Source organism: Herpailurus yagouaroundi, unplaced genomic scaffold (assembly GCF_014898765.1).
Source record: "Herpailurus yagouaroundi ecotype Mexico unplaced genomic scaffold, PumYag 188, whole genome shotgun sequence".
NCBI classification, from domain to species: domain Eukaryota; kingdom Metazoa; phylum Chordata; class Mammalia; order Carnivora; family Felidae; genus Herpailurus; species Herpailurus yagouaroundi.
Genome location: NW_024412419.1, coordinates 26656396 through 26670289, shown reverse-complemented (window position 1 = coordinate 26670289; position 13894 = coordinate 26656396). Strand labels below are relative to the sequence as shown.

General features: G+C 36.1%; 1 protein-coding gene across 13 annotated transcripts in view; it reads right to left on the bottom strand.

Annotated features, from left to right (window-relative positions):
- BIRC6 (baculoviral IAP repeat containing 6) overlaps nucleotides 1-13894 on the bottom strand; it is a 225633-nt gene that overhangs the window by 154118 nt on the left and 57621 nt on the right. For 9 of the 13 annotated variants that reach the window (XR_005797250.1, XM_040496471.1, XM_040496472.1 and 6 more), the window contains exons 11-20: nucleotides 11198-11347; nucleotides 8818-9043; nucleotides 7874-8034; nucleotides 6704-6835; nucleotides 6078-6209; nucleotides 3894-4072; nucleotides 2765-2898; nucleotides 1827-1988; nucleotides 1599-1730; nucleotides 401-498 (exon numbers count right to left, since the gene is read on the bottom strand). Coding sequence is in view for 12 of the 13 variants with exons in the window: in XM_040496471.1 (XP_040352405.1) it covers nucleotides 401-498; nucleotides 1599-1730; nucleotides 1827-1988; nucleotides 2765-2898; nucleotides 3894-4072; nucleotides 6078-6209; nucleotides 6704-6835; nucleotides 7874-8034; nucleotides 8818-9043; nucleotides 11198-11347 (1506 nt within the window). In the remaining variant the exon portion in view is untranslated. The remainder of the gene's footprint in view (nucleotides 1-400; nucleotides 499-1598; nucleotides 1731-1826; nucleotides 1989-2764; nucleotides 2899-3893; nucleotides 4073-6077; nucleotides 6210-6703; nucleotides 6836-7873; nucleotides 8035-8817; nucleotides 9044-11197; nucleotides 11348-13894) is intronic. The other 4 variants (XM_040496465.1, XM_040496466.1, XM_040496467.1 and 1 more) reach the window with 2 other exon arrangements.

The window sequence follows — 13894 nt, the reverse complement described above, 5'->3', positions numbered from 1 at the left end:
AGGTGCTTTAAAAACCTACTGGCCCCTTTTCTAGTTTGCCAAAGTCCCAGCAACCACACACAATACACGCACGGACCATTTTCCTTAGGTCATCTCTCTGCACCTGCTGGCATTTTAGCAAATTTGGGAAGATGTGATCTATAGTCTGTGAACAACCAAACAACTCAACAATTTGAATGAGGTATAGAAAATGTATGAATTAAGACAACTTGCTATTTACTTAACTCTCCCACTTTTCCAACCACTATCTGCCCACCTTCTCACAATCTGCCAACCCTTAGAGAAGCTAGAGAAAAAAGAGGGGCTAACTGAGGGGAAAATGTTGACTACATAATCTCAAATACATTGTGAGATATTTCCTATGACTACTGTTATTTGTGAGTAAACTAATTTCACATACCACCAGTTGCTGCTGCAGGTAAAAATGACATATTCTCAAGTAAGGCCTTCAACAGAACAGATCCAAATCCTGGTTGACACGGGTCACATTTGCCATTACTGAAAAAATTTACAAGAAAAAAACTTAAATGTATCACCCAATGTCTAAATTCAATCCTAAACATGCTGTAGTACCTAAAACTAAATTTTAAAATGTATTCATACAGATTACAAGAAAAATCTGCCTTAAAGCCCCATATACATGCAGAAAGAACACAAGGACTGATTATACTGAAGGTCTTTGTCACGGTTTTCCTTTGCATTAAACCATTCTCTTCACCAAAAAGGATTAACAAGCAGGCATAGGCATTACTGACTATCAGTTTTTAAACATTTCCTAGATGGTTTAAGTCTCAGGGTCTAGAAGAAAGGTCTACACAATGTTTACAAATAAACCTGGTAAGAATGTCACGTAACAGGGAATAATGCCTCAGGTGAAGAATCAAACGACAATCAGGGAAGATAAAAAGTGGGGGAAGGGTTCCCCTTACAATACTTCGCAAAATGCTACCAATAGATAAAGAAGCCTGGTAGACTTCTTTTATTAAAAGACTTATGCAAGTCGACATTTTCCCCCTAAAAACCTAAAATTCTTTCTTAGAATCTCAATAATCCTCAGGGCACCTGAGTGGTTCAGTCGGTTTAGCATCCAACTCTTGATTTCAGCTCATATCATGATATCAGAGTTTGTTCCAGAGTTCAAACGCCACACTGGGCCTCACGTTGACCTTGGAATTCTCTCCCCTCCCTGGCCCCTCCCCTCCCCTTCCCCTGTTCGTGTTTTTTCTCTCTCTGAAAATAAGCAAATAAACTTAAAAAAACAAAACAAAACAAAACAAAAAACCAAGAATCTTGGGCACCCAGGTAGCTCAGTTGGTTAAGCATCTGACTTTGCCTCAGGTCACAATCTTCTGGTTCATGAGTTTGAGCCTCACATAAGGCCATCTGGCACACTCTTGCTCTCAAAAATAAATAAATATTAAAAAAAAAAAAAAAAAAGACTGAGTAAACCTCATCAACTTTCAAGATTTTTTTAACTTATGAAAATTCTTCTGTTATACATTCATTCACCAAGTATCAAATTACACTACAGACACAGCATCACCTATCAAACTATAGCTGCACCCACAAAGTGTACTTTCAACTTAAAAAACACTAACCTAATGCACAAGGCTAGAAATCGGGCACACTTATGGGCTATGCTGCGTCCCGCCTCAAAGAAGCATACACGCACAATGTCTGAAAGACATTTTCGTGTTTTTGAAAGCAGGCTCTCATTTCCTTCTTTGGAGCTGCAAAACAAGAGCAGATGTTTAGACTCATCTTGAATTCTACTCATAATCTCCAAATAGCTATCATCAGTTGTTAGTAAAATCTTAATTATTAACCTTCCAGGTCCATTAGAATGTACTCCAGCTAACCAACAAAGGGTATCCAACACAAGGCTCTGGGCATGTTCTGTGATTTGGCCATCATCTGCTTTTCTACAAAGAGTGTTAAGAAGCTTCTCGTGAAATTCTGAAAACTGTAACATAGCACATCGTTGCACTCTAAAAAACAGAAGATATAAACACATTAACAACCAAAATAGAACAGTTATGACTAAACCTACTACAACCTGGTTAGTTATTTGAAATCATGAATATCACAATTTAAAATATGTTTTTGAAAATTAAATATTAACAATGGAATGTTGACCTATTAATTTAAGGTTATGGCATTAAAAGGTCAAAACAGCATATAAGCAATACTTCGTTTATAGAAAGTTTTAAAAGAAATGAAGTTTACAATAATGTACTATATTCTGACAAAGAGTGAATAAAACTTCAAATTATATTTATGTCTTTCCTCGTTCTACAAATATTATATTCCTGGTATATACCAAGCACTGTACAGATACCTGGGATAAACCAATGAAGTAGGAAGATAATTCATACCCTCATTGAGATTACAAATACTTAAGTGAAATGGAGACCAAACAAAAATTTTCAAGTAAAAGATTTAAAAATTTTATGTGTGGGATGCCTGGGTGGTTCAGTTTGTTAAGCGTCCAACTTTGGCTCAGTCATGAACTCGAGGTTACTGAGTTCAAGCCCCATGTCGGGCTCTGTGCTAACAGCTCAGAGCCTGGAGCCTGCTTCAGGTTCCATGACTCCCTGTCTCTCTGCCCCTGCCCTGCCCGTCCCCCGCTCACACTTTGTCTCTCACATAAATAAACATAAAAAAAATTTTTTTTCCATTTTACGTGTGTGTGTTAACGTTTATTAGAATTCATCCTTTGTACATTTACTACCAAGAGAATAGCAGAAGAAGGAAATGAGGTTACCTTTCCTTAGAAATTGAAGTTTTCTTAAATCTTCGAATGGTGACTGAGACCTCTTGCAGTAAGTCACAGCCCCGGAGGTTCTCAGATTTGCGGGCGCTACTTGAATTTTCATTCTTAACGTTAGATGATTTTTCCTAAACATACAAAAACAAATAACTCAATGAACAAACAAATGAAACTAAAAAAGCATTTACCATTTAAATAAAGTTTTTTTAAAAAGGAAAATAACTGTATTATGACTATCAAAACAGAAATATCAAATTAAAATGAAAGCTTTTACGCTCATATTCAGTAAATGACTAATTTCCCCCAGTATTTATAACGGGGAAAAATCAAAGTGGCTGTTTTAAAGGCAATAACCCAATGATTATAGATTAGAAAGCCAAAGTCCTGAGTCCAAGTCCCAGCCACAGCACTTAGAAGCGATATGAAATATGACAGCTCCCCATCTCCAAGGTTCACTCACTTTCAATATGAAAAATGGAGATAATAATAGCACCTGCTCTGCCTACCTCAGAGTTATTTTGAGGATTAAATCAGATAAAGTACACAGAAGTCCTTGAAAAATTGGAAGACCTATACAAATATAAGATGATTGGTGTTACTGATATTGCTATTGTTGCTTATGAATAATGATGATAGAGAAACAAAAATCTCCAGAGTTCAGGAAAATCCAAGATTAGACAATTATGAAGAGACTGCATGGTACACAGCTAGTTGTAGAAAATCAACCTTGAAATTAGGATTCATCTCTAACATTACTCCCCAACTTCTCTTCCTGCATCCTCCCAAATGTTTACCCAAAAAAAAGTGGTGAGTTACCAGTAAAGGACATAGAAACAAACTCTAAAACCTAAACAAAGAGGTATTATGGTCTAAAACAATTATAAAGGGAAATATCTGCTAACAATTAGTCTGCTGAGCATACTTTATAAACGCTTGCTTACAGTTAATTCAAAATAGATTCTTCTTAATTGTATATTTAAAGTCAGTCACTGCAAGGAAAAATTATAAACAAAGTGCCTATTGAAAAATCAATAAAGGGTCATTCTACTTCAAGAGTGTGTCAGATCTTGTCCACCATGTCTATAATAGCACTGCTGTAGTTCAAAATGGCACAGCTTCATACCTTGCCTGCTGCAACTTTTGCCAAGAGTGAAGCAAGTGAATAACCCTTGTTACTCTGGTGTTTTAAGGATGGAAGTCTTACTACCGGGCGTATACCACCATTACAGATCTCATCGGTTCCTCTTTCATTTACTGCCTTGACGTGGATTAAAAAGGAACGGTATTTTCCTCCTGCCATACCTAGAGGAGCCAACACAGAATGGGAAAAATAACCAAATCACCAAAAGAACGAATTGTTTTTCACCTTAACAGAGCAAGTTATGTAATTAATTCCACAAATTTTCAAATTATTGAGTCTAATCACTGAATAACCTTCATATGTTGGTAGCAAAATAACAAAAAGCACAGGGGCTATACCAACAACAGAAGACAGAAAATTCTGACCAAATGTTACAAACATTTTGCATATCTTTCCCTGGCGAAATGATACATTTTAATAACATTTTGTCAACTATGGGAAAAACACAAAGATAAAACTACCTTTCAGTGAGCACCACTGATCAATAATGGAAGGTATCATTCTGTGAATGCATCCGGTCCTCTTACACACACACGCACACAGACATACGCACATATACATGAGCACAAAAAGCACAGGCTTTGGAGTCACGACCTGGGTCTGAATAATGGCTCAGTTATTTATTAGACATGTGCCCGATAATCTCCTGTGGTTCAGTTCCTTCAAATGTAAAATGGGAATAAGGGTACCTACCTCAAAAGTACCTAAAACACAATTGTGCATGGCACAAAGAGAGCACTCAATAAATACTGGTCGTTACTATCACCAGTACATTTTGCTTCCTTTTAACTAAACTGAGATCATACCACACAATCCATATATAAAATATACTGCAAAAATAACCTCAAATTAATACACTCACCAGTAAACCATCAGCCTATTGTTATCTCACAGGTATTAAATCCTTCTGTAATTACAAAAGCTACCTTTGTTGTTTTCCACTGATCCACCTGCCTACTGTGCTAACATTACACTGTTATAATCTTATTGTTGTGTTATTACTCTTTGTTTTAGTATCTGACAAGACCCTCCCTCTCTGTTTTCTTTTTCCAAACCTCTTTGACCCAGATCTTCCTTTTACTCTAAAAATTTAGCAATCATTTTCTCCAGTACCAAAGATTTCTGGAGAATTTAGAAAGGAAAAAAAAACCATCTTCAGTAAATTCTAGGAAAGTTAACACTTTTAAATTTAGTCTTTTGAAATACATGTCATATAATTCCACCCTCCATTTTGTCAAAGCCAACATCTTTATATTCATACACAAATTTACGTTTCACAGTCTCATTCAACAAAAGTTAAGTTATACTCTCAGCAATATGAGAGATCTTATTAGTCTTGCTCACTGCTGTACCCCAGCACGTAGCATAACACACCACAGGATGTCATAAACTTAATGAATGAATGAGCTGTAGTCAAGAGAGCACATTAAAACTCGTATACAACACATACTATGCATCTAACGGTAAATGTGTAAATGTGGACAGCTATTACGAAGGGAATGTACACAAATGAAAACTGTTGTTATTTAGGTGGTGAGGTACTTTCTGGTTTGAGGAAGGATCACCACATCCCATCCCACATCCAAACTTACTTTAATAATCAAGGTAGGTACTTTGTTGGCTTTTTTAATTTACTGGGAAATGAAGGCTGATATACAAACATCCTACTACTGTAATATCTATGATCTACATAAGAGCCAATTACTTTTAAATACACATTAAAATGTGTATATGTGAGAAACTCAATAATTACATCTGATGTTATCAAAACTCTTCTATAAAAACCCTCAAGAGGAAATATTACAACAATAAAAATAAATAAATAAAATACAACAAATCAAGACAGAGAACTCTAAGTTGACAGGAAAGGCAACCATGCCAGAACATGTCACGTGGTTACTCAAAAAAGCTCTGCTATATTACACTAAGTCTGCAAATACTCATTTTTTTATGCTTTCTCAAAAAGTACTGAAACCTCCAAAACACAGAAAGTAGTATCAGAGTCACTTCTGAGAAGGAGGGACCTCAGTTATCAGGAAACTGGTGCAACTATTAATGCAAATCCCAAACAAAAAAAGTATCTTAGTTTTGTGAGACCAGTTTAAAAAAATCTATTTCACATTTGTGGTATTATCTATCCTGCTTTTGTAAAATATGTTACTTCACCTTTAACAAGTTTGGGGCTTGTTAATGTCAACATCCCAGCATGCCCTGAGAGATCAAGGCCACTAGCAAGCCATACTGGTCCACACAGAATGTCTTCTTTGTGATCTTCTAAAAATGGACACAATCTAAGACCTAAAAAGAAAAAAAACATCATTTTCTTTTAAATTAGCTTATAATTTAAAAATAAGTAATAACCAAATATCTATCCCACTTATGATACCACCACACAATATACCATAATTCGAATGTGTTCAAGTAAGAATTCACTATCATGCTAAGGAAATATAGTCAAAGATCTGATATATTTTCACATATCTGACATATGTTGCTTTCCATTCCCATATTATTTACATTCACCTTGATTTTCCAAAAATATTATAAAACCATGACATGATTTTAAATCTTGGGATATTAAAAAACAAGAATGCAAGTATTAGCGCAGCTGTGTTCACAAAGATGAGCTGAAAGTTAAAGCATATTGCCAAAGCGGAATTACAGGTTATTTTTTAATTGTATTTTTAAAACCATGTTTTTGCAAGCCATAAGGAAATCTTTGCCCAACATGATGCATTTTGGATCACTATTCCTTTTACTGTCATGGACAACAGCTCTGTAATTTCACTCACACTGTGATTCCTCTACATCCATGTGCTGCATTTCTTCATTCAAATCAACCAGGGACGGTTTCCCATTTTGTTCCACTTCAATGTTAAGAGCTGGAGACAAAGGAAAGGTGATCTGCCTATCTACTGCTGTTTCTAGAGGATAAAAATATTAGTAAACTTAATTTTGCTTAATATCAATAATTTATGTGCCTGAAATTCTAAAACCTTGTTATATTGGGAACTACTGTGATTTTTATCACAGATGCTACAAAATGGTTGTCAAAAGAAGAAAAAAATTAGGTCCCATTGTTTCATACACTATTCTCTCTTTTAATGGAATTCAATATTCACCTGAGAAATAATGTGCTGGCAACTAAACTAAAAGTTCATACCCTAGGCTGCAGAGTACAAACACCTGCACAGTTTTCAAAACACCAGTGCCTAAATCCTAGACCCAATTAAAATAGAATCTGTCATGATTCAAAAAAATGCACCCCCCCCACACACACACGTATTTTTGAAAATAAGGAATTTTTCGTGTTTCATTGTTTCTACCCCCTGGTGTAAAGCAGCCATGTGATATGGTAATATGAAATTATCTCCAGCCTTTTAAATTGACCGATTAAGCAGTAAACACCAGACAGTAACATCTAGTTCCCAACATGTTACATGTGTACAATCTATTCAACGAACTCAAAATACCAAAGTCTGAACTTGTAAAAAAAAAAAAAAAAAAAAAAAAGCAAATAAAGTGGGTGTATTTCTGGCATTATGTGAAAGGCTGAGTTTCACCAATAGTCTTAAGAGTATATGACTTCATTAACAAAGTTCTTTTCCCAATTGGGTCTCCACGTAGGAAGAAAAACATGTAAGTCTAGTAGTGATGAAAGTGAAACTAATTTAGAAAGGAACTAACTGAATTTCCCAAATAGCATAATTACATTATTCCAGTTTATGCATTTCCATACAATACTGAACTACCAAAAACCTCTAAAATGTTCTAGAAGTAACTTTTTCTAAAATAAAACGACCAGGAGCAGAGCAGAAAACAAATATGGGGGTAGGGGAGAGAGCAGAGAGGAGGCAGGGGAGGGATATGAAACCTAGACAGTCAAGTTGAAAATCACTTTGTTTGTTTTTTAAAGAAATAAACTGCAAAATCTTCAAATATAAATTCTGATTCATTCTTACCATTGACTTTCCCTAAGCCCGGAGCTTTATTTTTCAGCAGTGTCACTTGTATCTGCGGAATATTGGTGATGTTTGAGTTCAAAACAAATTTGAAGTCCACATGTCCAACCATACAGGCTTTAGGTAGAACCAATTCAAACACATGTTCATCCCAGCTATTGCTGTCAAATAAGGGGGAAAATGCTAAATACAGCAAAAATCTTTCGCTGACCAAAACCACATTGTCATTAACACTTTTCATATTCTTGGATTTGCCTCCAACAAAACTCAGTGCCTCTCAATGGGATCAAGAGAGAAGACAAGCAGCTCCCAAAAGAGAGGTTAATCTTAGCACAATAATTGATCTTACCTTAGAAAGTGACACCTACCCTGTGAACTGAACATTACAATAAACCCTGTTTCTTACACTATGGAGCATTATGCATCAGAATTGTCTGCAGATTCCTGGGCCCCACCCGAAATCTATGAGTGGGGTCCCAGGAATCTGCATTTTAAAACAAGAACTTCTTGGGGCGTGTGGGTGGCTCAGTCAGTTAAGTGTCTGACTCTTGCCCTTGGCTTAGGTCATGATCTCACGGTCTGTGGGACTGAGCCCCACACCACGCTCTGCGCTGACAGCTTACTGTCTTTCTATCCCCACTAGGATAGAAATTCCAATGACAACCATATTACTAGTGTCTACAGGAGTGACTGCACAAAGCAACCATTTATCTATCTAGTAAATCAACTTGTGAACTGAGTGACCAAACTAATTGCAATGGTGGATTACTCTCACTATTTTATCCTACAACTAAGAATATAGAAATTTCCAAAATTAAGGTGACAAATGAAAAAAGTTATTAATAGAAAAAGTTAAGAGAAACAATATATTTAAGAATTTTATGTTGCCTCTAACAAATATATAATGTAGACTTAAAATTTAATACCCTGAAACAATGTTTTACCTGTCAGTCTGTAGCTTCCAAGTTCTAGTATGCTGAGCAGCATCTCCGTGGTGTTGCTGATGTAAATGTTGAGGATGCCTCCTTTGCTGCTGTTCTTGCTGAACTTCTACCCAGCATGGAGGAACAGTGGCTGAAAACCGTGGGGTCAAAGTCTCAAAGCGGGTTAGCTCCACTAGAGATGTCAGGATGTCAAGGGTGAATGGCTGGTCCACCAATAAATCAACTCCTTAACAACAGTAAATATTGAATTTGAAATAGGTTTTTAAAACAAAGTAGTTTTAATCTGTGTTTTCTGTCTAATCAATTACAACAACTGCAAAAATCCTGAAAGGTGTTATATATATACATACATACACACACACACATATATATATGTGTGTGTGTGTATATATATATATACACACACACATGTATATGTACATATGTGTGTGTGTGTATATATATGCAAGTGTGTGTGTGTGTGTGTATATATATATATATATATTTTTTTTTTTTTTTTAATTTTTCAGAAAGACAGAGACAGGTCAAATAGAGGAGGGGTAGAGAGAGAGAGAGAGGAAGAGAGAAAAACCCAAGCAGGGTCTGCGCTGCCAGCAAAGAGCCAGACATGGGGCTCAAACTCACGAAACTGTGAGATCAGGATTTGAGCCAAAACCAAGAGTTGGACACTTAACCAAATGAGCCACCCAGGTGCCTCTCTTGAGAGTTATTAATGAGAGCTAAGAGATCTACAGGCAAATGAAGAAACTAGCACTGACTACATAATGGCCACAATGAAAATCCACTTGAATATTTTAGATTACAGACAGGGTACCTCTTACTGGACAAACCCAAACTCAACCTGTTAGAAGAGCCTTGACTGGGGTGCCTGGGTGGCTCAGTCGGTTGAGCATCCAACTCTTGATATCAGCTCAAGTCATGACCCCAGGGTTGTGGGATCGAGCCATGAGTTGGGCTCTGTGCTGAGCATAGAGTCTGCTTAAGATATTCTCTCTCTCTCTCTCTTGCTTCCCCCTTCTAGCCTTCTCCCCTGCTTGTGTGTTCTCTCAAAAATAAAAATAAGGGGCGCCTGGGTGGCGCAGTCGGTTAAGCGTCCGACTTCAGCCAGGTCACGATCTCGCGGTCCGTGAGTTCGAGCCCCGCGTCGGGCTCTGGGCTGATGGCTCAGAGCCTGGAGCCTGTTTCCGATTCTGTGTCTCCCTCTCTCTCTGCCCCTCCCCCGTTCATGCTCTGTCTCTCTCTGTCCCAAAAATAAATAAACGTTGAAAAAAAAATTTTTTTAATAAATAAATAAATAAAAATAAAAATAAAAATAAAGAGAAAAAATAGTCCTGACTGAGCTCTAACCAGCCCTAAGTTAATAAGGGCAACAAAAGTAGTGCTGAAAGGCAAGCCAAATCTGTATCAAACCAATAAATAACTTTTAGACTTTGTTATTTACAAAACAAAATGCTAAGCATCAGTAAGTACATAACATCTGCCCTTTTTTACTTCATAAAAAAGTAATTTTAAAAAGGCAAAGCTATACTGATGGCAAATAAATACTTACAAGCTAAAAGCTTAGGGAATAAAATGTGTTAAGAGCTAAGGGTAAAACATTAACAGCACTAACAGCATAAACTGTGGAAGCACAAAGAAGAGTTCAGGGTAACATGTAAACAGCATGAAATGGAATCATATACCTAAGAAATCATGAAAAATTTATTGTAACTAAACACAGAGAATAAAATTATAGAGTTACTTCAAAGAAGTCCACAAAGCAAATTAGAATTTCAACAGGAGTAACATATTAGCATTACTTTTTCTGAAAAAGCAGCTCTGGAGGGCAGTATAGAAAGAACATAGATAGGAGAAGACGTACGAACAACAAACAAAAACAAACCTGTGTAATGATGCACAATGGGGCAACAAAAATCTGAATATTGTGCCCCAGGGAGAGAGTATTTTTTTAGCTTTTCAATTCCAGTAGTGATATTAGTAATATTAGCCACTCCATTGATTTTATACTCACTTAATGAACTCCTCTATTTCATGCTACTTCCCTCCCTAACTACACCAAAAGCTCCTTAATGGCCAAAATTGTGTTTTTGCCTCTTAGGTGACATGGCCAATATTGGCCAACCTACCACAGGTGAAAAAGCATTTTTTATTTTAATGTTTACAACAATTTCTAACTACAGAAAAAAATAGTGACATATAATAAACAAAATCAAGCCTAGTAAAAGAATGGCAACCAGGAAATGAATTCCCTCAACTAAGTAACCAACAGTTGACTGTAAAAACTGAAAGAATGTTTAAGATTATTTAAGTAAGAATCAGAAACCTTTGAACATCACAAGAATTTCTGTTTTAAGAGTCATTTAAAAACTCAGTATCATACCTGAAATGCCAGGACTTGAAGGATTTGATAAAGGTTTGGAACCTTCTGAAGATGGTTCTATTCCTTTAGAAAGAGCTCCATCCACTAGTATATCAGCTTCATCAATATCGTCACAAGCTCCTCCAATTTGGAGAAAATGAAGCTCACCGCCTACAGTGTAGTAAAATTTTATCAACAAAGGCACACAGAGTATGGGTAAACATACAAGTGCACACTACATAGGTAAGAAACTTAATTTAGTATCATTCAACAGGCAGATAAAGGGGGCTGCCAAAGTGACATATCTCCCAGAATTTAGAAATTAAGTTGACTTCAAAATGAAAATGTAATAAAGAAAATGGCAAACACATAAACATATATGAAAACAGTTATTTACCTAGTACTAACTACATGTAAAACACTTAAATGCTTAAATGCTTAAAAATTCATTTAATCTTCACAAAAACCCTTGAGATAAGGACTATTACTGTGACCACTTTACAGATAAGGAAACTGATGCACCAGCTCTGTATCTGAGAAGCAACGAAAATAGAGTCTTAATTTTTTGAAGTATTCATAATGAAATAAATTCAATTTCTATTTTTTATATCTCTCACATAAAAAAACTGAAAGCAAACTTAGCAAATATTTAAGACAAAAATCAATGGATAAAAGTATATTCTAACAAAAGTATTTAGAGATTCACTTCCACCATGACAGAACAGAGAATAAGGAAGATGATAAATCCACTTCCTGAAAACCAACTACAAAGCTAGACAAAACTGTCCTTCAACCAGGGTGGGTGGGGCAAGCCATGAAAACCAGAAGGACTGCTACTGCAGAGAAGACAGCTGTCAGTTTAAAGGGCTCAGTCGCAACAAAAATGAGGTGTATCAGCTCTGCTACCTGAAGTCAAGACCCTGTCTGGAGCAATCAAAGCACTTAATAGAAAGTTGTAAGAAGTGAAAAGAAACATAGGGGGCTTGGTAAACTCTCCACATACTACACAAGGATCAGAGGTTGTACACATGTGTAGCAAAACCAGACCCAGCCCAAGCTATCCATATATTCTCAGTCAACTAAGTCCCATGCATATGCAGAAAAGATGTGAGAGGGCATAACATAAAATAAAAACAAAGAAAACAAAAGCCAAGGCACACCTGGATACAGACTTACTAGTGAGGTTACTTAGGCACAATCACTTATCAAAATCTTTGGCTGACCACTAAGCCACGTGGACACAGAGGCAACAAACGAGTAATTTAAAAATTAAAACCAGGGGGATAAAATGACGGGAGACATGACTGCAAGACTGAAAAGAAACAAATTACAGAAATATAGTCCTGGTGGGTTAGCAAACAAACAAAGCAACAACAACCTCCAAAGTGGGGGGAATCAGAATCCAGAATTCTACAATGTTATTTAAAACATTCAGTATTAAATTAAGAATTGTAAGACATGTGAATAAAGAGTGACCCATGCCTAAGGAAAACAAAATCACTGAGAAATATCTCTGAGTTCCCAAGATTTAGATTTGGCAGACAAGGACTTCAAAGAAGCCACTGTGAATATTTTTACAGAATAACAGGAAATCAGGTATGGAGAATTACAGGAACAAATGGTGGAAATGACTCAACAAGTGAAGAATCTCAACAACAAAAAATTATTTTAAAGAACAAAAGGGAAATTCTGGAGTTGAAACATAAAATTCCTAAAATGAAAAGTTCACCAGAGAGACTCAAAGCAGATTTGAGATGGCAGAAGGAATCATAAAATAAAAACTGAGTATAACTAATTAGCCAATCTGAATAAAAGAAAAAGATTTTTTTTAAGTGAAAATCATCTCAGATACATAGGACAGATCGAATATAAGAGGGTACATGTAATGGGAATTCCAGAAAAAAGAGAACAAGGCAAGGGGGAAACTGATGAAATACTGGGAAAAAACTCCCAAATTTGAAGAAAAACATTACACTGCAAATCCAACCAATTCAATGAACTTCAAGTAGGAGAAATACAAAGAGATTCACAGATACCTATGTTATAGTCAAACTGCTCCAAGTTACTCAATGAGAAAATCTTAAATGCAACAAGTTAAATATGACTCATCAGGTGGAATAACTACGATGCAAAATGAAACAAGTGCAGAAATAGTCAACCAATAACTCTACATTCAGTACTACCCTCAACGATGAAAGAAAACAATACCAAATTTACACACACACACACACACACACACACACACACACACGTACCAGAAATGATAAGGTGGTAAACACAATGTATATTTTTTCTCATTTCTTTGAAAACTTTTTCCAAAGACAAAGATGGTAGAAAACAACTTTTTGGTTGGGTTTATAACTTATCTAAATGTAAAATATATAAAACCATAGTGGCACAAGAGGACAAGAGAAAAAAAGATCAAAGTCTATTTTACTAGAATTAAGTAATTAGCATTATTCTAAAGTAGACTGTGACAAATTAAATCACTAAGAACAGAACTCCAAAAAAAGTATTTAAAAAACAATATATAAACAAAGGCAGCAGTAACGTCACACCAAACAGCTGAGTGGGAAGTTCTAGGTAGGGAGCTCTAGAGGTCAGCTACTGAACTAGAAAGAGTGACTGAGAAATCAACTATTTCCCAACACTGGAACCCAACCAGAAACAGCAATCAGAGGATGCTTCATAAAAGGAAAGGCTGCTGATCTTCCCTGA